Here is a 26,068-nt window from a genome sequence, read left to right on the forward strand (position 1 = left end):
CCTGCACTTCCCAGAATCTAGTCTACTGCATTCGCTGCTCACAATGTGGTCTCCTCTACATTGGGGAAACGAAGTATAGACTGGCAGACTGCTTTGCAGAACATCTATGTTCTGCTCGCAAAAAAGACTCTGAGCTACCTGTTGCCTGCCACTTTAACACATCACCCTGTTCCCTGGCCAACATCTCTGTCTCTGTGTTCCAGTGAAGCCTATCGCAAGCTGGAAGAACAACACCTCATTTTCTGCTTGGGCACCCTGTTGCCCTCCGAACTCAATACCAAGTTCAATCATTTTAGGACCGAAACTTTCCCATGTCCTAGCCCCCTACTTATACACCAGGTTATCACATAGCCTGCCATTACACACTACCTATTGTCAGTCACTAACAGTCCCCATTCACAGCTATTCACCCTCCTAGCCAGATCGTTATCAACTCCTTTGTCTGTCCAACTGCTTTTCTCTCTGTTCGGGCTCTATCCTTTATCCTATCATTTACTCCCTACCCCATACCCCTCCCTATTTTCTGCATATAAATTGACGTTTTCCCAGCTACCATCAGTTCTGAGGAAGGGTCACTGGATCTGAAACATTAACTCTGACTTTTTCTTCACAGATGCTGCCAGACCTTCTGAGCTTTTCCAGCAACATCTGTTTTTGTTCTTGATTCTCTTGCCAGCTCTCCAGCTGGTGCCCAAGACACACATCACCTCCATCAAATTCCTTCACTCCAGTATATTTCTTCTTTAAAGATGAAAATTAAAATGTCAACTCATTACTCATGTAGACCAGGCCCGGGTTGTTTCAACTAACCTCAGTGGGGAAGCATTATAAATTTTTGATGCATCTTATTTTGATATGATAATGAATGCACTCATAGAAGAAGGAAAGTGACCCTCTGCGCATTAATTCTTTTTGTCAAAAGATTGCAATAAAACATCAGAAATGATTCTGCAAGCTGGTGAGCAAACACATTGCAGCAAATTTGCAGAGAGGCACAACAATCATATTAAGCAGAATTACATTGATAGGAGCCAAAGGGATTTGTAAGAGACTCCCGAGGAATGGTGGCGTTGTACTTGCACAGGTAACTCCCCAAATCCAGAGGTAGTAGGAACTGACGATGCTGGAGTCAGAGATAACACAGTGTGGAGCTGGAGGGACCCAGCAGGCCAGGGAGCATCAGAGGAGCAGGAAAGTTGACGTTTCGGGTTGGAACCCTTCTTCAGAAAATGGGGAAGGGAGGAGGGGAGCTCCAAAGTAAATAGAGAGAGGAGGGGGTGGGGCTGGGGAAGTACCTCCCCCATTTCTGAAGAAGGGTCCCGACCCGAAATGTCAGCTTTCCTGCTCCTCTGATGCTGCCTGGCCTGCTGTGTTTCTCCAGCTCCACATTGTGTAATCTCTAACTCCCCAAATCCCAGGTTTTTAGGCTGAGCATCTGAGCATACAATCGCAGGGTATTTCATAGCATATTTACATGGAATGTGTCCACTCTGTCATACACTGTTGCTAATAAGTGGAAATTCAAAGCACAAAACTGCACATACTTTAACATATGAGAATATCAGAGTCTTATTCACTATGGAAGATCGAAATGTCTGTCGATCTTTAAGAACGTGCATTGAATTCTTTAAGAAAAAGACGTGCAGAGGGAAGTAATTTCAGTGTAAAACATAAATTTGATATCCCAAGAATATTGGAAGGATAGTAAGATTGGTTTAAGAGATTAAACAGGTAATAATTGAAGTGTAAATGAACAGTCAAAATAATGTGATTGATAATTCAGGACAGCTCTTAACCAAGAGAAAGCTAATTAACCGTTATAATATAGGATGAGATTAAGTCAACACCTAATAAAACCAGAGAGACAAATAGAAGTTGGGACAGATCAGAAGACCTCTTCATGCAGGCCACAGAGCAGGGGTCATACTGCTGACTTGCCTGCCCCTCTTCTGCAGTTATCATAGATATCCCTACAGTGTGGAAACAGGCCCTTCAGCACAACAAGACCACACTGACTATCAGACCCATCCCCTTATAACCCACTTAATTTAGGTATCCCTGTACACTACAGGCAATTTAGCATGGTCCAATCCACCTAGCCTGCACATCATTGGACTGCAGGAGGAAACCAGAGCACCTGGAGGAAACCCACACAGACACAGGGAGAATGTGCAAACTCCACACAGACAGTTGCCCAAGGGTGGAATTGAACCTGGGTCCCTGGCATTGTGAGGCAGCAGTGCTAACCACTGAGCCACCATGCTGGTTATGTTCAGCCACCATGCTGGTTAATGGCTCACTGGCCACATCGGTGTTTTTATTTTAAAAAAAATAGAAGTTGGATTTGCTGACTAATTTTGTGATTGATGGGATGCGTTATGATCTGGGAGACATGTTCCTGCAGGTACCAGCCTTGCAAATTTATTTAGTTTGCAATTCTTTAGAAACTTATGTCAGACAATTTTCTGTTAAGATGTCACGCCTGAGCGTTCAGCTGTCTCCTCTGTGTTACTTTTTAAAATTTGTTCATTGAATGTGGGTGTTGCTGGTCAGCCCAGCATTTATTGCTCATCCTTCACATAGCATAGCGCCCAGTGGATTAAAAGTCACCACATTACTGTGGGTCCGGAGTCACATGTAGCTCAGGCTAGGTAAGAATGGCAGATTATTTAACATTACTAGTTGGGCTAGTTCATGAGCATGCAGGTGCATACAGTAAAGAGTTTTGAGATTAGCACTGCTTTCTGAAAGGTCTTGTGACACAGTGGTAGTGTCCCTAACTCTGAGTCACGAGACCTGGGTTTAATTCCCAACTGCCTCCAGAGGTGTGTAATAACACACACAAAAGTTGATTAAAATATCATAGACTCGTTTTCTGTATTTAACTATGCTTCACTGGGCACTGAAAAGGAGACTTTTGCTTATTCATTCGGGGAAATCGGGCTTCGCTGGCTGAGCCAGCTTCTATTTCACATCCGTAATGTCCTTGAGCAGGTGGTGGTGAGCTGCCTTCTTGAACTGTTGCAGTCCATTTGGAGTAGGTAGACCCATAATACTTCTAGGTAGAGAGTTTCAGGAATTTGACCCAGCAACATAGAAGGATTGGTGATATGTTTCAGGATGGTGAGTGGCTTGGAGGGAAACTTGCAGGTGATGATTGTCCGACATATCCTCTGCCCAGTCTTTCTAGACAGTAGTGTTCTTGAGCTTGGAAGGTGCTTTCTAAGGGACTTTGGTGAATTTCTGCAGTTTCTGTTTTTATTGTAGGTGGTACACACTGTTGCCACTGGACAGAATAAATACTTAAGGTGGTAAATGGGATATCAATTGAGAGGGCTGCTTTGTCCCAGTTGGTGTCAAACTTATTGAGTGGTTGGAGCTACACTCATCCAAGCAACTGGGGACTATTACATCACTCTCCTTTTGCATTGTAGATGGTGGATGTACACTAAGGAGACAAGAGGCAAGTTACCTGCTCCAGGATTTCTAGCCTCTGACCTGCTCTTTAGCCACAATATTTATTTGGCCAACCCGGTTCGGTTTCTGGTCAGTGCTGATTCCTGGAATGTTGACAGTGCAGGATTCGGTGATGGTGATGTCATTCAAAATCAAGGGGCGATGGTTAGGTTCTCTTTGTTGGAGAGAGTCATTGCCTAGTCTTTTCCCTAGTTTAAGGTAGATGCCCCTTAGTACCAATGCCCTTCTTTTTGATTGGCATGCACAAAAATGGCAAATGTACGGATAATTTGGCTTGACTTTCTAATAGCATTTGTTCTTTATATTTCAGGTGCATTGACCCTGGCTGGGATCTCAGTGTACATCGCTTATTCGAAAGCAGCTTTCGCCATTGCGATGTGTTTGTACGGACACGAGTTGTTCAATAATGTTTACATTGGTTTCAGTTGGTCCCTGGGTTTGGCCTGCCTTTCTTGTGTCTTAGAGGTCATTGCTGGGTCTTTATTTCTTCTGGCTGCCAAGCTCACAGCTGTACAGCATCTACAGCAGTCAGCAACCATATGAGCACTTTGGTCATGTACAATTGTGTTGCAGTTTCTTGTGGTTTAGTTCTCTGCCAAGTTCTGTAATAAGCTAAAATCTGAAATGTGTTGTGAACAGTGGAGATATCTGTGAATGTTTGTCTACCAGTTTTGGATATATTCTCCTCTGGGTGTTAAGTGTAATGAAAAACCAGACAAGAGTAGATGGCAGCAAGACAACGAGAAAGCGTAATATACTTGTTAGGGACAAATTCGATGTTCATACAATTATGTGAAGGGAAGAGGGGGAAATAAAAATGGTGCTCTGAATGCATAATCCAGCCAATGGATTAACTGTACAAAGGATGGGGCATTAAGAACATAGGTACAGCAAGCATTCCCAGCAGGATGAGGGGAATGTGGAGACTGAGGACAGAGTGTGTAAGCAACACCTGGACATGTGTGGGAGCGGTGTATTGACACAATAGTACTGTGATCTCACTGAAATGTGTTATTTAAGCCTGAGCTATGAAGAGATTTTCATCTTCCTTGTAATACTGATAAATATCAACTGTCCTGCCCCAGACCATGCAGTGTCCAAAGAGGTTATCTCATGAGTCAGCCACTTAGATATTGAGGAGTTTGCTGAACTCTGCTTCAATAGGTACTCATCCAGGTAAACCTCAGCAGTAAACACCAGCTGCATCAGCAGCAAATTAAGTTGAACTTTCTCCCAAATTGATGGTTTTCCCCAAGGAACATAGCATTCCTGACTTTAGACAAAAAGTCAAAGGAACATAAGAGTTATACAGCACGGAAACAGACCTTTCAGTCCAACCAGTCCAGGCCGACCTAATCCCAAACTAAACTATAGTCCCACCTGCCTGCATATGGCCCATAGCCCTCCAAACCTTTCCTATTCATGTACTTATCTAAACATCTTTTAAACATTGTAACTGTACCCGCATCCACCACTTTCTCTGGAAGTTCACTCCACACAGGCACCACTCTCCGTGTAAGGTCATTCGAGTTTTCCAATCTATGTGTAAATAAAGAATGTTATTAGAATGAAATGGTGACTCCTGAGGTTTTTTTTTCCCATCAGTGCCGGGATGCACCCTATGGCATAAAGTTTGGATGATAGTAGTGACCTTTACTACCAGTGGTGCTCAGTGTAAACGATAGCTGCTCCCTTCCAGGTCTTAATGACCTGATGGCACAGTTTGTAACACCCAAGCCTGTCATTCTCCATCCTTCATCATACCCAGGAAGCTGACTCTTTGGTGGTAAAACTACTTACTAGATTAGTATCTGCCATCCATCTCCTTTTCCCACCGTTGCTTTAAGATACCTTGAGTCTCATCTGAGGTTAAATGCTGACTGCACTTTAGCCACACTGTACAGTATTGTTGCACTACACAGGCTTTTCTTTGACAAATTCTCAGTACAATGTTTGTGCAGCCACTTTCAAACAGGCGGGGCTCCCAGAGACGCACTGATGAATTGTCCACTCATGTTTTCTATGCCCTTAGTTATAACTATGTTTTCACCCATTTACTGAACTAGAAAGAAAAAAAGGCCAGCATTATTCCACAAACATTTTTTTTGCTGGCAATAGATAGAACTACTTAATTATAAAAATATGCAAGCGATGAAAAGAGAACAAATAGAAAATGCTTCAAAAAATTCTATGCATGAGGTCTATTGTGAGAAGTGAGGATCCCGGAATGCTTAATCATGGAGCGAAGAATGCTGCTTCCAATGCTGCCCATTCTGGATCAAAACTTTTTCTGAATTAATCCATCCAGCCTGATTAAAGACAGAAGCATCCAACTACAGCATAATTAGGAAATATTATTAGCTCTATAATTATTGAGACTGCACAGTATTTAGCTCAAACATTCACATCATTTCCTCCCCTTCACCTCTTGGAGTTAGTGGATACTTTCTTTCTCTCCCCCGCTTTTACCAAAGGTTACGACAAGAAGCCAGATGGTTAAAAGAAAGCAGAACAGTTGGGTAGTGACGCCTCTGTCTGCATGTTATTTGCTGACCTGCGATTTGCATTATGGTGTGAATTAATACATTAATTCATCCTGAGCAATATGTGATTAACAAGAGAGAGGCAGGCAGGGAATCTGGTTCCAGGATTCTCAAATATTGCTCTAAACCAAACAAAATGATGTTGATGGATATTCCAACAACAGCTGTCTCTCCCTCTCGGACTTTTCTTGAAGAAGGAATTGTTTAGTCTCTCGGTTCACTTTCTTTTCTCCTCAAAAGTGACAAAAGCTTTTGCACTATCACATGAGATACATTAATCAGGAGATATACACTGTAATAACAATACAGGACAGCGGTAAGTACCAGGTAAGGTGCATTGTCACTCATGGCAACAGGCTACACTTCACAGGGCAAGGGGAATGATCAAAATGATGTGTTGTATGATGCCTGTAACTAATTGAGCAAAGACTGAACACTACGAGATCGAGTCTGTGCTGTGATCTTAATGCATTTGTATGATATTCCTATCTGTTAAATATTTTAGCAGAGGCTTTAGGCAGGATATCTTAATTCAGGTCGACCAAATTAAAGAAATTTTGAGAGTGCCTTTGTCAATGATATTCGCAGGCACATTTGACCTCGTAGGGAGATCAGATTTAGTTTAATGGCAGACATGAAGAGAGGAGAAGACAGTGCCTCTTTGTTCTGCACAATGACTCCCCTGGGATACAGTGACTCATTGCTAGGGAAATAAATGGAACACTGCATTGATTTCTCATTCAGCAATTCAGATTAGGCCCTTGATTGAGAACAAGTTAGTGCAGGTCACATTTGATGAGCTATCCTCACATGTCAGTTCTAGCTGGTTTTTAGGAGCCCTTGTCCTTTAAACATAAAATTGTAAGAGCAGGAACAGGCCATCCGGCCCTCGAGCCTCATTTCAACAGAATCGTGGCTGGTCATCCAACTCAGCACCCTTTTCCTGCTTTTGTTCCCTTTGCCTCTGATCCTTTAGACCTAATAACTATATGTACATCTACCTTGAAATTTGTTCAATCACAGGATGTGGGCATTGCTGGCTAGGCCAGCATTTACTGCTCATCCCTAGGAAAGAGTCAACTTCATTGCTGTGGATCTGGAGTCACATGTAGGCAGACCAGGTAGGGATAGTGGTTTCTCTCCCTAAAGGACATCGGTGAACCAGATGCATTTTTCCCTGACAACCATCGACTCCATACCAGATTTTTTATTGAATTTAAATTCCACCATCTGCCTTGGTGGGATTCAAATCTGGGTCCTCAGAAAATTGTCTGGGTCTCTGAATTAATAGTCTAGCCATAATGGCACTAGGCCATCACCTTCCCCTAAAGTACAGCAAAGAAAGATTTGAGGTAGATGCTGTCTCAAGGGGATGAGTTCCACATTCAGGCAACATCTGATAAACCAACAATTTATGTGTCCTTCCCATTTTTTTAATATGCAATGAATCTTAAAAGTATTTTTTTGGTGACAGCCGAGGAAGCGGAGGAGGGATAATGAGGTGACAGAAGATACTGGAGGAACTTTTTTCTCTAACTTTCAGTTTTAATTCCAAACTTTGCACAACGTAAGAACAAAAGAAATAAAGTGAAATGCCAGAGCTTTGTCAAGCTCTGAAAATGACAGGTATAATAGCAACCCCCTCAGTTGTAAAACACAGTACAAATTACCTAAAAGCTTTGACACAAGTAGCTTGTTTAGTTGAATTTCAATCAACAGTTTGAAATAGAAGCTGTCTCTCACTGTTTTGAGTCATAATGAACGTTCTGTAATTGAAGTACATGACCATGTCTCAATTATCATTGCATTCCACGTTTTAAACCGTACATTTAGCACATAGATTTCATCCTTTATTCAATCATTCAACAATTAACTATTTCTCTAATACCTGAGACAGACATTCAACAATTCTTAATTTTTAGGTTTGTTTTCTTCTGGCATTTGTAATAAATGTCCTTCATTTCACAATTCCTAGTGAGGATAAAAGTCTTCAGTCATTGACTGCTGAATCAGTCATAAGCAAAATGTTGGGCCTGATTTTGCTGCACTGTGATATGAACAGCTAATTACCTATTTGTGAACTTTACATTTGATCAATGGCAATGCAGCAAACAGAACACCAAACTGAGCATGCCAAATCTCCATTGGCTAAAGAAGTACTGGCAAACGGAGCAGGGGATTTGATCCATCAAAACAAGTCATTCTGGACATCATATCCAGTCTCTCCACATCAATGGTGCTCAATTTATTTGATTGCCTAATCTCCAAATCAGCAGCTGCCAAATCCTAATAACGGATTCAGAAGAAATTAAACAATGACTGGAATCACAGAATAATTTTGAGTGTATTACCAGCAGATAACACAAGCAGCACTTGTTCTGAAACAGTATTGCAACTATCAGGGTCAGAAATATTCTGTGTTGTTTATGTAGTGGTTAGAATGAGAATACTTTTCTATGGGATTTCATCAACATGACAGTGTTTAGAAGCTAGAAGTAAAGTCTGCCTTTTGATCCAGACATGTCTCCTTGCTTCCTTGAACTTTTCTGTGGTATTCATGTTAGAAACTGCACATAATAAATTTTCCAGAACCCTCTGAATATACTAAAACGTTCCCTGGAAATCCACCAAAAATACTCAACCTTGTAAATACAGTTTGGGATATCCGATTAATTCTGAGGTAGTCCTAGGAACCTTTCAATGTAGTGATGCACTAGCAGGGAACCGCTGAGCGGAAAGCTGCAGGCAAAATATCCCAGGACTTGGAGCCCAGGCAACCGAAGCACAACAATCAATGGTTGAGCAATTAATATCCGGGATGCTGAAGAAAGGTATAAACATCTCAGAGGGTTGTGGTGCTGGGGTAGATAGAGATGATGGGGCAATGCATCTGGAAACAAAGATGAGTGTTTAAAATCAGCATTCATAATTCCCAAAATCAAACAGCACAAAACGCTGTGAGCCATCAGACCTGGCATTTGGATTACAACATCACACACACAGTCTGACCTGAGAATTTTCCGTTCTTATACAAGCCACAATTATTGTACTTCAAGGTTTGTGGGATTTGGATAATCCATTGCTATTTCTGATGGACCTTCTGCATCACATACTGCAATTTCTGTAATGCTAGGTCAGTGTCCTCCTCTGATACGTCTACGTGCCAAACAGCTCGGACCGTGCGTCCAAACACTGGGTTCATTAACACTCGAACACCACGTCCCATCACAGTCATTTCGTCCTCTGTCACCTCTGCCATCTTGTCACAGAATTCTTCGGGTGAGATTCTTGGGTCGTTCACTGCAAGCATTAGAATATTTGTTTCCACTGCATCGATACCGACGTTGCATATGGAGGAAGCAAACGTCTGAACACCTGTGAACAAGATTTACCAAGTCAGTCACTGAAGACTGTTTATAGGAATAACAGTTGTCCATTCAGCCCTTTATGATTATTCTGCTTTTTAATGAAATCACGGCTGATCAGTATTGTCATAATTGCAACTCGCTTGCCCCATATCCTTTGATACCTTTTGGCTAAAAAGGAGATGAGTGATATCTGCAGCGGTGTGTATACAGACGTCACAGTATTGTAGTTGATTAATCAGAACAGCAACACAAATGCAATCCATTATGCAGTATCTTGCCCAATGGTCTACCATTACCTTTCAGTTTTGTATGTTGTACTTGTTAACATTGCTGACCTCTATCTACCTACGGTCAGCAGCCCATCAATTTTCAGTAAAAACGCTTTCAACTTTATATTTGGCAATTAACTGTTAAGCCAAGTTAATTTTCAAAGGTTCTTTCACAAACCATAGCAACACTGGACACCAGGAGAGATGAGGCTGATATGACACACAGAGTGGAATACAATCAGGATTACATATTATGTAAATTATTTAGCACTTCAATTCTCCATCCACATTCAATGCATTCTGCATGACTTCCACAGTCAAATCCCAGACGTACATGTTCTACACAGCAAATTCCAAAAACATTTAACTTGAGCAGAGAATCTACCCCTTGACTGATAAGTTGTTCTTTGAATAATTCCAATGTTTAATGATTATTCTGCAGCAATTCACACACTGAGGTGGTACAAGAGAAGCTGTCACTTTGTGAATGCTGAGATAACAAGGTGTAGAGCTGGATGAACACAGCAGGCTAAGCAGCATCACAGGAGCAGGAAGGCTGACGTTTCGGGCCTAGACTCTTCATGGCCTGAAACTTCAGCCTTCCTGCTCCTATGATGCTGCTTGGCCTGCTGTGTTCATCCAGCTCTACACCTTGTTATCTCAGATTCTCCAGCATCTGCAGTTCCTACTATCTCTGATACAACTTTGTGAATGCTGTTGTCCCAATTCACTTCCTCCGTCTAGCAGTGACCCAGCAGCAGATTGATACAATTGTTTGTTGCAAAGAACTGACAGAAGACTCAAGGCAGAGGTTCATAATCAGAACTGGGCATGGATCAGATTACTTTGGTAAACCACACAGAAATACAATACACTGCATTCTCCAAGTCCTGATGAATAGGGAACATTTGGAGAGCCAATTATCCTGGTCAATCGTTTCCACTGGCAGCTTCAATTTATGATCCAGGCCGTGTCACTGTTGAGGCTCCTGGTGTTACTCCAGAACAGAGGAGCAGGACTGTTTTCCTCAGAACGGAGAAGGCTGAGGGGTGACATGATTGAAGTATACAAAATTGAGAGGGGTAGAGATAGAGTAGAGAGGAGGAACCTGGTTCCCTTGGCAGACAGAGTCCAAAAACCAAGAATCATAGATTCACATTAAGTGGCAGGAGGATTAGAGGCGACATGAGGAAAGACATTTTTATACAGAGGGTGATGGGTGTCTGGAATTCACTGTCTGAGCTGGTGGTGGAGGCAGAGACCCTAAACACTTTTAAGAAGTATCTGCATCTGCACCTTAAGTGCTGTAAGCTGCAGGGCTATGAGTTGTGCACAGGAAGACGGGACTGGAGAGGGCATCTGGGTGTCTTTGGGTCAACACAGTCAAGACGGGCTGAATGGCCCCCTTCTGAGCTGTATCATTTCTATGGTTTTATGGTTCTACATTCAACTGGGACCACAACTGGAGCTTCCTCTGTATTTATGCTCACTTTCCTGGTAGTTACCATTCATCCTTCATCTTCCACCATCCAACACGGCCTCTAGCTTTCACTGCAACCTCAAAAATGTGGTGGACTCTACAGGACAAATGATAAGATACTGTTCTAGTCCTGGACCACTCAGGTGCTGTTTTCCAATGGAATCTTAGAATTACCGCAGAGAAGGAGGCCATTCACTCCATTGTGTTCAAACGGACTCTTTAAAAGACCTGTATACCTAGTGTTACTCTTCTGCACTCTCCTCATAACCCTGGTTATAATCATTACCAGATAAAAATATAATTCCCTTTTGAAAATTTCCAATAAACCTGCCTCCCTTACACTCTAAGGCAGTGCATTCCAGACCCTAACAACTCACGGAGTGAAAATAAATCTCAGCTTTCTTGATCTTGATCCTTCCACCAATAGGAAGGACCTATTTGCCCTCACGATTTTAAATATTACCATCAACATTCCCTTCTTCATGGAAAATCATCGTAATTTCTTTGATCTATCTTTAAAGCTGGAGTTCCACTTCTCTGGAAACATTCTTGTAATTCTTTTCTACCCTAAAGTGTAGAAACCAGAACTGAATACAATACTCCAGTTGAGGCTGAAGCAGCAATTTATACACATGTAGAATAACCTCCTTGCTCTTGTACTCTCTGCCCAGAAGCCCCTCAGTCACTGTGGTGTCCTGCTGCATTCTTGATAACATGACCCTCCAGTGGGGTGTGGGACATGAGGATGGTGAGACCCTGCAATGAAACAGTTCATTGGGGAAGGAGCCCATAACTTTCACAGCTATGGGCTAACTGCTGAAAAGTGGGATTGGTGCAGATCGGTTGGCTCAGACTTAACGGGCCAAAGGGCCTCTTCTATGACTCCATTAGTAAGTGCTGAGCTGTATCAGAGGACATCTTCCGTGCATCTGTTAGCACAGGTATTTCAGCCTCCCCTCCAATGCCTGCCCCTCAATCTGGGTCAGGGGCACTAGGCTGAGACATTCCTGGAAAATCCCTAATGTTCAAGGCATCTTCACAAGATCTTTGCAACTCTCTTGGTGGAGCAGGGGCAACTCTCTGTTCAGTGCCATCTCCCCCTGCCTTCTGTCCCTTCTCCTGCTCTTTCCTGAATTTGTCCAGAGGCTTTACTCTCATGGTGGCCACTCCCATTTTATGTCCGTCACCTCACAATACATTCCCAGTCAGGGCCACAATAAAAAAAAACTCCAAGATATCTGGCCTAAAGCATCTTTGTTTATGCAGAACAAAAAAAAGGGAAACCACTAGTCAGGGAGAGGAAACAGGCACCTCGGTCACACACTTAACAAAATGTGCTGGCTCCTCACCCCTCTGGGAAGAGGACCTTTCCCATTTCACTCATGGCCTCCAACATTAGGTCAAGGTTGTTATTGAAGAATGAAAGTATTGTCCAGACCCAGTAGACAGGTATCCCGCTCCTACGTGGCATCTCACTTTCCTCGAGTGCTGTGGAAGGTTTCAGTGAAATCCTGAGGGAGACCAGCAGTGACAGCGAAATCTGTTCCTGCCACTGTGGCTCAAAGTGAACAGGACTGCTGGCCCCGTCAAGACTCACCCTCATGAAAATCTGAATTCTAACCAGTCACCCAGCCACAGGCAGGTTTCTGATCCAGAAACAGGCATGGCTTCTGCTTCCCCATCTCCATCCAAAAAAATTCAGCCCTCAGATCTCATCTTTCGATCTCCTCTGACCCGAAGTGATCTACATCGGGATGATCTGACACCTCAGCCGTCTGGGGATTGAGCCTGGATTAGCCACTAGGACAGAGGAGCAGGCACAGCTCTATATTCTGCTCCTGCAATATCTGAACCATCCCATGCATCAAGCAGCACCAGCTCCCCTTCCTCCAGCACATGGCTGATGTGGTTCAGACAGAACCACACTGTATCTCAGCCCCGTCATCACATCGGACTATTTCACTTGTGCGCATTTGCTTCCTTGCAGTTTATCCAGGGATAAAAGCAAGATGCTGGAAATCCGAAACAAGTGCAGAAGTTCATCTAGCTCTACACCTTGTTATCTCAGATTCTCCAGCATCTGCAGTTCCTACTATCTCAGAAAATATTCTGAAGTTACATCAGACTCTGTTTTTCTCTCTCCACAGATGCTGCTGGACCTGCTGAGTTTCTCCAACATTCCCTGTGTTTTGTTTCAGACAGTGTACAGGGTTGGGTACATTGGAATGGACAGAACTCAAATCAACATTATGTTGAGATAAATTTTACCATTAAAGGAGGTGAACCAAAACATTTTCAAGTGTTGGTACCTTGGGCAAACTTCTTGGCATTTCTGTGATCATCCTGGAGCCTGTCAACCATATTGGAGATGGAGAGGAGTCCTGCTGCAGCTAACACCCCGGCTTGCCTCATGCCCCCTCCAAGCACCTTCCGCACCCGGACAGCCTGATCAATAAATTCCCTTCGGCCTCCGATGAGAGACCCGACTGGAGCTCCTAAACCCTGCAAAACCCACAAACACACAATCAGCCCAACAGTCGAAACCCTGTCAGAGACAGACAGATCAGCCGCCCCAAGGAAATTCAGCTAACACTCCCGGGCGAACATCTTCCCCTTGAACCAGGATATCCAAAGCTGCAACTTTCATGTTGGTGCTGCCTCCCGCTGCCAGACCCTGTGATGTGGTGAACAATCACCCATATCACCTGAAGATTGAGAACAATCACTTGCAGCTCCTGCGTCAGAACCATCTATTCTAATTCCAGTTCCTGTCTAGCCTCTGTCATTCTATACTTTCCCTCTTCAAATACAACAAAAGTCCCCTTTTAACTGATGGTACAGCTTTTGTGTCAATGTTCGCTTGTGCCAGAATCTTCCACGTTATAACATCCTGTTGCAAAAATGTTTCTTTTTATTTCCTCCTTCCAATAACAATCCTGAATTTCTGAGCATTATCAGTGAGATGTTAACCATCGAAAACAATCACTCATTGTTTACCTTCAGAAAGCCTTTTGAAACCCTCTCTTAGATGCTCCTTAGCTTTTTCTGAGGCAGCGAATAAAAAATTAAACCTTTCAAGATACTCAAATCAGCCTTACAGTATCTGAAAAATCTGCCCCTTCTTTGGCACGGTGGCTCAGTGGTTAGCACTGCTGCCTCACAGCACCAGGGACCTGGGTTCGATTCCACCCTCGGGTGAGTTTGCACATTCTCCCAGTGTCTGTGTGGGTTTCCTCCGGGTGCTCCGGTTTCCTCCCACAGTCCAAAGATGTGCAGGCTAGGTGGATTGGCTATACTAAATTGTCCATAGTGCCCAGGGATGTTTAGGTTAGGTGGGTTAGACATGGGGAATGAGTTGGGTTGGGATGCTCTTCGGAGGGGCGGTGTGGACTAGTTGGGCTGAATGGCCTATTTCCATACTGAAGGGATTCTATGATCTTCTGTTTATTACCTTCCCGTCTTTCTCAATTTGTTCCTGAACTTCTCTGTTTCTAATCCTGGGATTAGGCAGCCCAGTTCTGAAGAAGGGTCTCTGGACTCGAACGTTAACTTTTGTTTTTCTCTCCCCACAGATGCTGCAAGACCCACTCAGCTTTTCCAGCACTTTCTGTTTTTTGTTTCAGTTCTGAATGATCCGACTCAAACAATTACTCCTCCCACAGATTTTCCGACAAGGCCTCCCCTCTTCCCAGTTGGTGGCTCATACCTTGCTCAGACACATGGATACGGAGTCACAGAATCGCAATATCTCCGAGGCCTTCACACCCAAAGCTACCGCCGCGTTCATCAGGCGAGCTCCGTCCACATGGACAGGCAGCTTGTACTGGTCAGCAAGAGTTCGCACCTGTGCCCCGAGAAGAAAGCAACAGTTACTTTTAGGTAATGAACTGCCCACTCAGACAGGGAGGGAATGTCGTCACTCCCAGAACCTCACACTGAGAGAGCTGACGGTGAAGAATTCATTTTCGCAAACAGAATCATTTGTGTAAAACGTTACAGGAGCTCCGACTCTCGATGGCTTGTGCTTACTCACAGTGTTGCCAAGCCTCCAAGGCTGACCTGGAGTCTCCAGGAACGAACGGTTAATCACCTATGCAATGGGAATAGCCCTCAGCCAAATCATTCAAAACCAGCATCATTTTTCACGAGTTACCAGTGACACCCAGCCAACCTCATCACTAGACCTGCCTCCACTGGCTGTAAATTGTCAGATCGCCAATCTGATGTCTGGTTCTGGACAAGCAGAAATTTCCAACAACTAAATATTGGGTCAGAGAACATTTTGTCCCAGCCATAAATTACTCTCTCACCACCAATTTCTTCCCACTGCCTGATAACTGACTCAGGCTACAGACCGTTTACTTTTGACCACATACTTACATTGGCATACTTACATACTTACAATACCCATTATGCCTGAACTGGGTGAATAGTTAACTGCCAGACTGGGATTGCAATGGTTGGGGAAGGGAAAGACCACACATCCTCAGCCTCACCGATCTCCCTGTCTCAGGTGAATGTGTCCATTAGGATGTCACCTCAGTCCCTGCCACTGGATCAGAATCCTAAAACTTCCTTCCTCAAAGCAATGTGGGTGTATCTGCACCAGATAGAAGCAGCTCCAGAACAATCAGGAATGAACAAATGCTGGCCTGGTCAGCAACATCCATATCCCATGACAGATTATAAAGAAAGATGAACTCTCATCTTCTCACTGAGGATTCTCTCTGTTGCATTGTGTGGCACTACCACTGTGTTAAATGGGATAGATTCTGAACAGATCTAGAATTGTATTAAAACCACACTATGTAACCTCATGGCCCAGCATACACCCATTCTACCATTACAATCAAACCAAGGAATCAACCCTGGTACAATGAAGCGTACAGGAAGACAAGCCAGGAGCAGCACCAGGCCTAGTGAAAAAAATCAGGCTCCGAATGGTGAGGCTGCAGGGTTACATGCGTATTAAGCAAAGGAAGCAGCATGCTACAGAGGTAGTCAAGTGATCCCACAACCTATGGATCAGATCAAAGCTTTGAATCCTATCATATCCAGTCATGAATGGTGGTGGATAATTAAATAATTCACTACAGGAGGTAGCTTGACAAGTATCCCAATCCTCAGTGAGGGGGAGCCTAACACATTGGAAAAAGACAACGCTGAAGCTTTTGCATCCATCTTCAACTAGAAGTGCTGAGTGCATAATCTATCTTGGCTTCCTCCTTATGTTCCCAGTGTTATCTTTAAGGAATATAAGGGACAGTATCAACATGAATAGAAAATTAGCTAAGTATAAGAAACAAAGTAATGGTCAATGGATCTTTACAGGTTGGAGGAAGGTCTGCAGTGATTGGTATTGGGACCCTTCCATATTAATGATCTAGATCATGGTATGCCGCAGACAATTTTAAAATTTGTAGATGACACAGAATTGTGAACTATGAGGAGGACAGTGTAGAACTTCAAATGGGCATAGACAATTTGGAAGAGTGGGCAGACAGGTGGCAGGAGAAGTTCAGTGCAGAGATGTCTAAGGTGATGCATTTTGGTAGGAAGACCTTGGAGAGACAATATAAGATGAAGGATCCAATTTTAAGGAGGTGCAGGAGCAGAGGTCAGAAGTCACAGGATGCCAGGTTATAGCCCAACAGGCTTATTTGAAATCACAAGCTTTTGGAGTACTGCTTCTTCATCAGGTAAAGGAGCAGCGCTCTAAAAGTCTGTGATTTCAAATAAACCTGTTGGACTATAACCTGGTATCCTATGACTTCTGACTTGTCTACCTGACACCTCCACAGCAGGAGCAGGGGGACATGGCTGTATCTGTATGTAAAAAGGTTACAGGACGGTGGAGAGATCAGTTAAGAAAGCATGCAGCCTCCTGGACTTTATTAACAGGCGCATACAATACAAGAAAAAAAGAGATTATGCTGAACTTGTAGAAGATACTAGTTACACCCAAGCTGGAATGCTGTGTATAGTTTAAAGCCTTGGAGAAGAAAAGGAGAAGAGAAAATTTGATAGAGGTTTTCAAAATCATGAGGCCAGAGTAGAAATAGAGAAACTGTTCCTGCATATAAATGAATTGAAAATGAGAGGCATGGAATTAAAGTTATTACCAAAAGAAGCAAATGCGTTGTTTGAAAAACTTTACCACTTGGTTTGAGCCTTCAAGTGTTGAATTAAGATATTCAACAGGGTGGCATAGTGGCTCAGTGGTTAGCACTGCTGCCTCACAGCACCAGGGACCTGGGTTTGATTCCATGCTCGGGGCAACTGTCTGTGTGAAGTTTGCACGTTCTCCCCGTGTCTGCGTGGGTTTCCTCCAGGCGCTCTGGTTTCCTCCCACAGTCCAAAGATGTGCAAGTTAGGTAGATTGGCCATGCTAAATTGCCTGTAGTGTTCAGGGAGGGGTAGATTAGGGGAATAGGTCTGGGTGGGATGCTCTTTGTGTCAGTGTGGACTTGTTGGGCTGAAGGGCCTGTTTCCACACTGTAGGGATCCTATCATAGGGCATTTAATGATTATTTGAATAGAAATAATGTGCAAGGCATTTAATCCACTGCCTTCAAAACTCACTTCCTCCACTCTAAGATCCACTGCAACTCACCAAAGACATTTTTTTGACTACATCTTCCAAATCTGTGAGCTCTATCACCTCGAAGGAATAGGGCAGCAGATACATGGGTACCCTACCTGCAAGTTTCCCTCCAAGCCACAAACCATCCTGACTAGAAACTATATCGCCGTTCCTTCACTGTCACTGAAACAAGATCCTGAAATTCCCTGCGGACAAGAGTGTGTCTATACCCCAGCAAATGCAATGATTCAAGAATGTGGCTCACCCCAACATCCTCAAGGGCAAGAAGGATGGGACAGCTAATGCAGTCCTTGCCAGCGACACCAATAACTCATGAACGAATAAAACAACAAATGTACTTGGTATCAATGCTGTTTGATCACTGTGCTGTGAAGCATCTTGGAAAGTTTCACTGTATTAAAGGCACTGTATAAATACCAGTTGTTATTGAACGGGGATCAGTGTTGATATTGTGCTCCCCCTAGTGGCAGCATCAACCAGCAGTTAGAGCTGGCGGAGAAAGTTCAGTACCTGTGCCAGTCAGACTCGGACTAAAATGGCCTAATCCCTGTTCCCTCCTCCAGTCACGGTAAAGGCTTCTGCTGAGATAAAGCACTGCTTGCGCATGGTTTAGATAAAAGTTTGACTTCAAAACTTGTGTTAGTAGCCTCACCTCCTGGAGAAAGGAGAGTGGTAAAACCCGCCCTCCGGCCTCGTTATGAGTGTTCTCTAGGCAAATGACACGAGTCCTGGGGTAGTGAGAGTCTGGGAAATGCTGCTGTATTTTTGATTCAACCTCATTCAAATCAAACGTTCCATCCGGAAGATTCCTTACAACACGTGAATGAATTCCAGCAATCTGAAAAGAGAAGATACTGTCATAGAAACATAAAAACATTCAGCCCTTTGAGCCTGTTCCTCCAATCTCTGATCATCATCAACATCACAGAATCCCCACAGTGTGGAAATGGGTCCTTCGGCCCAACAAGTCCACATCGACCCTCACAGCATCCCACCCAGACCCATCCCCCTATAACCCACCTAATCTACACATCCCTGAACACTGGGCAATTTAGCATGGCCAATCGACCTAGCCTACACATCTTTGGACTGTGGGAGGAAACCCACGCAGACACGGGGAGAATGTGCAAACTCCACACAGACAGTCGCCCAAGGGTGGAATCGAACCTGTGTCCCTGGCGCTGTGAGGCAGCAGTGCTAACCACTGAGCCACCGTGAGCAAGGCTGATCCTTTATCACAATGCAATATTCCTGCTTTCTCCCCAAATTCCTTGATGCCTTTAAAATCTTAGAAAAAAACTTTCAGTGACTTGGCCTCCACAACTTCCTATCATAGAGGATTCCACTGGTTTTTCATCCTCTCAGTGAAGAATTTTTTTCCTAATCTCAATTCTACACACTTTACCCTGTATTCAGAGATTGTGTTGACTGGTGTTAGACTCCAGGGAAAATATCCTCCCTGCAGTTAGTCTGTCCAGCCCTGTTAGGATTTTGTGTGCTTCAATCAGATCACCTCTCTTCCTTTGAAACTCTATTGAATACAAACACAGTTGATTGATTTTATTGTAAAGTGTATCAAAATACAGTGAAAAGCTTTGTTAACGAGAGGTACAGGCAGATCACAGCAAGCAAAGGATGTACAGATCAAAAAGACTTAGAGGTATACAGGTTACATTATTTGATGCTAGAGTCCATTCAACAGTCTGATAATGGCCGGAAAGAAGCTGTTCCTGAACTTGCTGGTGCATGTGTTCAGGTTTCTGTATCTCCTGCCTGATGGAAGAGTTTGTAGGAGATCATTACAGGGATGCGATGGGGCTTTGATGATGTTGGCTGTCTTTCCGCGACAGCGAGCCGTGTAAATAGAGTCCATGGATGGAAGGTTGGCTTCTGTGATGGTCTGTGCACACCACCTTCCATAGTTTCACCCGGTCAACCTCAGTTCCGTTGATGTAGATGGGGACGTGTTCTCCTCCCTTCTTTCTGAAGTCGATGATCAGTTCTTTAGTTTTGCCGAAGTTAAGAGACAGATCGTTTTCATTGCACCACGTCACCAAGCTCTATCTCCCTTCTGTATGTTGATTTGATTAGTTGAACAAATCACTCCTGATTCAACAGTTCTGTCATCCCCGGCAACAGCTAAGTGAACCTCCAGTGCACTTTCTCTATTAGGCACGGAGACCAAACTGCACACAATACTGCAGGCATGGTCTCACTAAGGCCTGATATAATCACAGGGAAACATTTCAAATTCTGAATGCAAATGATCGGTGTTGATGCTTTAACAGCTCTTTCAAAGATCTGGTGAAACAAGTTGGGCTGAATAATCCCCTCGTGAGCGGTAACAAACCATGATGCTAATCCTGCAAGAGTGGAGCATTTCCTGTCTGTTAGCTACAGAAATTAGACAAACAGGTAAACCAAAGGGAGACAATCAGGGCCAAAAAGGAAAATAAGCAGGATAGAAAGAAGCACAAAAATGGAGAGAAAGAGAGATAAAGAGTTGAGAAGCAGCCAAACAACATCGATTTAACTTTCTACTTTCATAATTTAACTTTCACTAGTTCAGGTTAGAATGCAATCCTAAACTGAAGTGTAACTAAACACCTCTAGAGGGCAGCAACTGAGCAAGAATAAGAATGTTTGAACAAACAGGGTCAATGTGACAGCTATTCCACCGGCACAATTGTCTGTCGCATTACATCTGTTCATCAATTTTATGTTCCAAGTTAACACAATAACTTTGCATGTCTGAACACATGGAATGAGACTGTTTGGATAAATGTCATGGCGTAGCAAACAGATTCTGTTGGTTCACTGGCAAAGCTGCTGCATTTAATATATGCCTGAACACATGAACGAGCAGTATCAGGAACAGATTCTTCCCAGCTATTATCAGACAGTTCAATGGACTCTAGCCTCAAATAATGTAACCTGCAATGTAACCTGTATGCCTCTAAGTCTTTTGATCTGTACATCCTTTGTTTGTGGTAATCTGCCAGTACTGCTCATAAACAAACATTTTCACTGTATTTTGGTACACATGATAATAAATCAATCAATCAGGTCCAACTGAGAGTCATCGTTTCATTGCTTTATTAAGTTCAATTAAAGCTACGGTCTGACCCTGAGACAATGAGCTGCAGTTTAATGCTGTAAGGAGGTTCACGATCTGCCTGGATTTGTGAGATAAAAGGACTGAATAGCTTTGATGATCTGCATTTATTTTTTGTGCTGGGGGGAACTCTGATGAAACAAAAATCCAGCTAGAGAGCAGGGAGTGTCAGGACCAGACAGTCAATGGTTCTCAGGGTTTCTGGTCACTCAGCTCTTGGTCTTCAGAATTTCATTCCAGTCATTGCTACTTATGGGATCTTGCTGTGCACAATTAGGCTGTCAATTTTCTAACATTACAACTTGCAAAGACCTTAACTAGCTTTGAAGCACCTTAGCATGTCCTGAGGTGGTGCAAGATTTTTCTCACACAAGACACACTGCTGTAATGGCTCACCTGAAAGACTAAACCACTGGCAGTGCAGCACTCCCTCAATATAGCACTGCAGCTTAGATTATGCGATCAGGTCTCTGCAGTGAAATGTGGCCAGTGACCTCCCACTCAAGATGAGGTCCCACTGAACCAAGACCAGCGATTCTTAGTGCTTGCAGAGAAGGACAGGACTCATACACTTAATGGTAGGCTCCTGAGCAGTGTTGCTGAACAAAGAGACCTTGGAGGGCAGGTTCATAGTTCTTTGAAAGTGGAGTCACAGGTAGATAGTATAGTGAAGAAGGCATTTGGTATGCATGCCTTTATTGGTCAGTGCATTGAATATAGGAGTTGGGAGGTCATGTTGCAGCTGCACAGGACGTTGGTTAGGCCACTTTTGGAATACTGTGTGCAATTCTGGTCTCCCTGATTGAGAAAGGATGTTGAAAGGGTTCAGAAAAGACTTACAAGGATGTTACCTGGGTTGGAGGGTTTGAGGTATAGGGAGAGGCTGAATATGCTGGGGCTATTTTCCCTGGAGCATTGGAGGCTGAGGGGTGACCTTATAGAGGTTTATAAAATCATGAGGGGCATGGATAGAGTGAATAGACAAAGTCTTTTCCCCAGGGTAGTGGAGCCCAAAACTAGAGGGCATAGGTTTAAGGTGAGGGGGGAGGATTCTAAAGGGACCCAAGGGGCATCATTTTCACGCAGAGGATGATGAGTGAATAGATTGAGTTGCCAGAGGAAGTGGTGGAGGCTGGTATAATTACAACATTTAACAAGGCATCTGGATGGATATATGAATAGGATTCAGAGGGATAGGGGCCAAATGTGGGTAAATGGGACTAGATTTATTTGGGATATCTGGTCGCCACGGACGAGTTGGACCAAAAGCTCTATGATGCTGAGCAGATGCTCAAAATTCCACGATACAGTCTCTCTCTGCAAGAACTTCAAAGTTAGTACCAGGGACTGGGGGTTGGCTGCAGGAAAGTAGAGGTGCAGGTCTTAAACAAAGCCTTGAAGTTTCTAGAGAGAGATGGTTCATGAGAACGGAGTAGGAATGGGCATACTTCTGAGTTTGCAGCAGATTTGGGCAGGTCGGGGAAATTTTGGGATTTACATCTTGGAGTTATGGTGCCAACACTAAATGGAAAAAATAGATCCGTTTCCCAGTATCTCCTCTACAGCCACAAGCTGAAAGCTACACTAAGATAAACCTCAAGTCAAAAGAAAGCAAAAAAAAGTGTCTTGACTGTGTTAATTATGAGTTAGTTGGACGCCACTTAAAATTTTTTTAAAAAGTGAGTCCACTTAGTGTTGCGTGGTATATATTTCCTCTGCTGTTGGGAGTTTGAGATTCTGAACAGCTACTTTAAGACTAAAGCAAGACTGGACTTTAGTTATGGCACTTCTATTTTAAACAAAAGATACTTTAGGTGGTTTAGTAGGTTGCACTGCTATTTGCCATTTAGCAACACAAATATACAGAAATTGTTGAATATTCCAGAACCCCATGTGCAAACCGGGTGTGTGTTGCAATTTAAGAAGGCCCAGCAGTACTTATTCACAGACTCGGCATGTTTAATTTTGTCTTCCATGTACCACAGCATCAATCATTTTACCTCCCCCACTCCCTCCACCAGCAACAAAGCCAAATTTAGTTAAAAGTTGTTATTACGCTTGCCACAAAATAGAGATACAGGGACACACAGTATAGTTTACTGACAGGTTTAATCAAGAGGGTGTCACATACTGTTACACCCTGTGCACTGTGCAGAATAAACCACTGGTACCTGAGCAACACCTCCCTGTTCATAGAGATGGATATGCGCCTGATCACCAACTATCAGCTCAGCTCCCCTCTCCTGGCAATGACACATGACTGCAAAGGAGAAGAAAGATACAGTCATTATTTAAACTGTGAAGATTTCCCAGAAAATCCTGTGGGAATCAGTTAAGCTAATGCACACTTTAAACAAAAATAAATTTTGGAAATATACTGTCAGGCAAGTCCCCTGATTTGCTCCTGCTAAATATGAACCACATTTACAGTAAGAGCCACAGTGAAAGGAGCGGTCTTGTCCAGTTATGGGAAATGATCTGACCATCAGGAATTGCTGTAAAGAAGCTGATTGAAGACACATGTCATTTTATAAGTATCTTTCCATCTCATAACTTTCTCCACCTAGCACATCTGTCTCCAGTTACCTTTAAGCAGTTGGGACCACAGTGTGGAAATCTACATATTTAAGCGAGAATAAAAATACCTTCGCCTGAGAGAGACATTGAGTGTGAGGGAGAGGGCAGGACACCTCCCCCCACCCAGGTATGTGACAGTCAGCCTGAGCACAGACTCAAGCTTGTAAAGCAGTCATTTGCAAGAACAACCTAATGTGTTCGTTTCTATGTAATTTCAGTCAATCAAGTGGCATCGTGACAATAAAAAAGGACTTTCTTGCTAAGTGTGAGGGAGGTATATGGCTGACAGAAGATACAAGGACTGCAACAGCTCAAAAAACCCTCCATTCCCCTTCTCTAGGCAATAACAATGAACTTGTCAGAGATACCCCATCTGGAAATGAATATGAATGTATGAATTTATAGAGGATATTTGGTTTATAGTAAGATCTGAAATCTTCCTTATTGATCAGTTACGAAACAGAAAGTGACGTTGTCAAGGGACATGCTGACTCTGTTCTTAACCAGGTTACATTGCTAAATGAACCGGTGGAAAGCTAACTCCTACAGAAACCCTGCAGATCTAACCTGACGTGATACAACACACACTTCAGCCTTTGTAATTTTGGGATTGTGAACAACATGTGCCCATAGATCAGATGATTTTCCAACTAGACAGTCTAATTTACTGCTAGAAGTATTCACATCTTATTTATTTACATCATAATCTCAAATATCACGCAAAGATGACATTGCCAAGTATAAACTTGTGCCAACAAGTTTTAGTCATCTTGCGCTGATGGACATCTCTTGACTTTGGCAACATGGGGGTAATTTGTGTCACAGATTCCTCTTCACAGAATCATGCTCCTTCAGTCACTATAATTTTGTGCAATATTGCAGATGCTATTGATTTATAGATTAAGTTGATATCAGTGCATCAGTCATCCTCCTGCATAGCTGTTAACTGTTTCTAAGCTGTTACAATGCTTATTAATGGAGCTTCTGAGTTTTGCTTTCCTACTACAGAATCTTGAAAGCAAGTAAATGCCTGAGATTACAATAAACTCTAGAAATGGAGATAGGATCAAATTTAGAAGACAGAAGGTGTGCAGAATTGATAGTATGTGACAAGCTGAGGATACTTGAAGTGATTAAGAGGTTTTCATCTTTGAGAGTGGACTGATATGCTTTCCTGGTTCTACATGTTTCTAAGGGCTGTCATTCTAAGGTTCCAGTTCATCAAGCCTTAGTTTCTGGCCACTGTTGTTCCACTGCTAGAGAACTGTGCAGCCAATAGTAATCAGCTTTCTAAACGTAATTATAAGAGAAATAAACATTCCTGAAGACAAATTGTTCAGCATTAGAGGCGTCTGGCCACCAATTATAATGGCAGTATTTACAAAACATACCAGTAAATAGCTAATGATAAGCCAAATGGGTTCTGTTCAGAGAAGAATTGAGGTTACACAAGAGTGTGGAAATATGTCACCGGTCCTTGGACCATTGCACTGGCATGTTGTAAATGAGCAATGAGTACCATGATATGTTCCAGAGAAAATAGAGAGAAACTGATTGCAGCATACATTTAAGGGCTAGTTTCGCCAGTCTGGCAAATCAGTCAGGAAGGGGAGTGAGCAGACTGAAAGTTTGTATTGAACCATGAAGGGCAAATAAACAGCTGTGGAAGACAGGCTGATTCCTGCTGTGATAAATGGATGACTGGCAATATCACATGCACAAAGGGGCACCTCGCCCACGCAGAAAAGATAGAGACAGACGTAACGCCTGTTCTGCGCACTCAATACATTGAGTTCCAAACAGACACAGTTCTGCTTCTGGAGAAAACCAGTATTTCCTTAATTCTTCCAATGAAGTGGAAAACACAAATAATCTCCAAACCTGAGCTTGAGACAATGTGCTCGGATTTTGATTACTGCACTGAATATTTTTAAAAAAAAAGCAGTCAGGTTACATAAAGAAGCTTGAAAACCAATTCACAGTCTGAGCTAAATGTCTGCATTTAACTAGAGAGGTAAAACGCCCAATTTACCACAATCCTCCATGTTTAATATCTTCAATGTGGAAGTGTGGAAGTAATTAGCAAAGCCCCTGGTTGAGTCAAGATTTTGATGTTTGGCATCTTTTTATGAGGTTTCCAGTCCATTTCTAATACAAGGATTTGTACAACCTGGACTCAGCCCATATAGCATACAGCTGTTCTTTCTCACAGGTTACGAACAAGTGTTTAGTTTCATCTCTTTCAACCTAAATCCTATTTTTGTGACAGAAATTCACATGCTCAGAAAGACAACAAGCTTGTGCCTCATTCTGAAGGCAGCTCCCTGCCCTCTATGTCAGGGTTTCCTCTTCATCATTGTATATTCTCACTGACATAGCATCTTACGGTTGATGGACTTTTACTCAGTTAAATGTAAAGGATAGTTTTTCTGACACTCGTTGTGCACCTCATACTTGTTCTTCCCTTTTCACTTGGCTGATTCACCACTGTGTTCAGTATCTTTACTTTACTTGATAAGTTTCTTTGCGCCATTTAACAAAACAATTTGTACATATATTTGTGTGTATGTGAGAGATAGTAGGCACTGCAGATGTTGGAGAATCTGAGATAACAAGGCGTAAAGCTGGATGAACA

At 43.0% G+C, this 26,068-nt stretch overlaps 2 protein-coding genes across 4 annotated transcripts in view; one reads left to right on the forward strand and one right to left on the reverse strand.

Moving 5' to 3' along the window:
• The window catches only part of tmem235b (transmembrane protein 235b), a 70,767-nt gene extending 66,747 nt beyond the window's left edge, over positions 1 to 4,020 (forward strand). Inside the window, exon 3 of the mRNA XM_048610676.1 lies at positions 3,788 to 4,020. Within this exon, the coding sequence (XP_048466633.1) occupies positions 3,788 to 4,020 (233 nt within the window). The remainder of the gene's footprint in view (positions 1 to 3,787) is intronic.
• Positions 4,021 to 7,544: 3,524 nt separating this feature from the next.
• Positions 7,545 to 26,068, reverse strand: part of tha1 (threonine aldolase 1) — a 69,503-nt gene continuing 50,979 nt past the window's right edge. For all 3 annotated transcript variants that reach the window (XM_048610677.1, XM_048610678.1, XM_048610679.1), the window contains exons 3-7: positions 23,028 to 23,116; positions 18,394 to 18,579; positions 14,844 to 14,981; positions 13,447 to 13,639; positions 7,545 to 9,395 (exon numbers count right to left, since the gene is read on the reverse strand). In XM_048610677.1, the coding sequence (XP_048466634.1) occupies positions 9,103 to 9,395; positions 13,447 to 13,639; positions 14,844 to 14,981; positions 18,394 to 18,579; positions 23,028 to 23,116 (899 nt within the window). In that variant the 3' untranslated portion in view covers positions 7,545 to 9,102. The remainder of the gene's footprint in view (positions 9,396 to 13,446; positions 13,640 to 14,843; positions 14,982 to 18,393; positions 18,580 to 23,027; positions 23,117 to 26,068) is intronic.

The sequence above is a fragment of the Rhincodon typus genome, chromosome 23 (genome assembly GCF_021869965.1).
Source record: "Rhincodon typus isolate 14 chromosome 23, sRhiTyp1.1, whole genome shotgun sequence".
In the NCBI taxonomy this organism is placed as follows: domain Eukaryota; kingdom Metazoa; phylum Chordata; class Chondrichthyes; order Orectolobiformes; family Rhincodontidae; genus Rhincodon; species Rhincodon typus.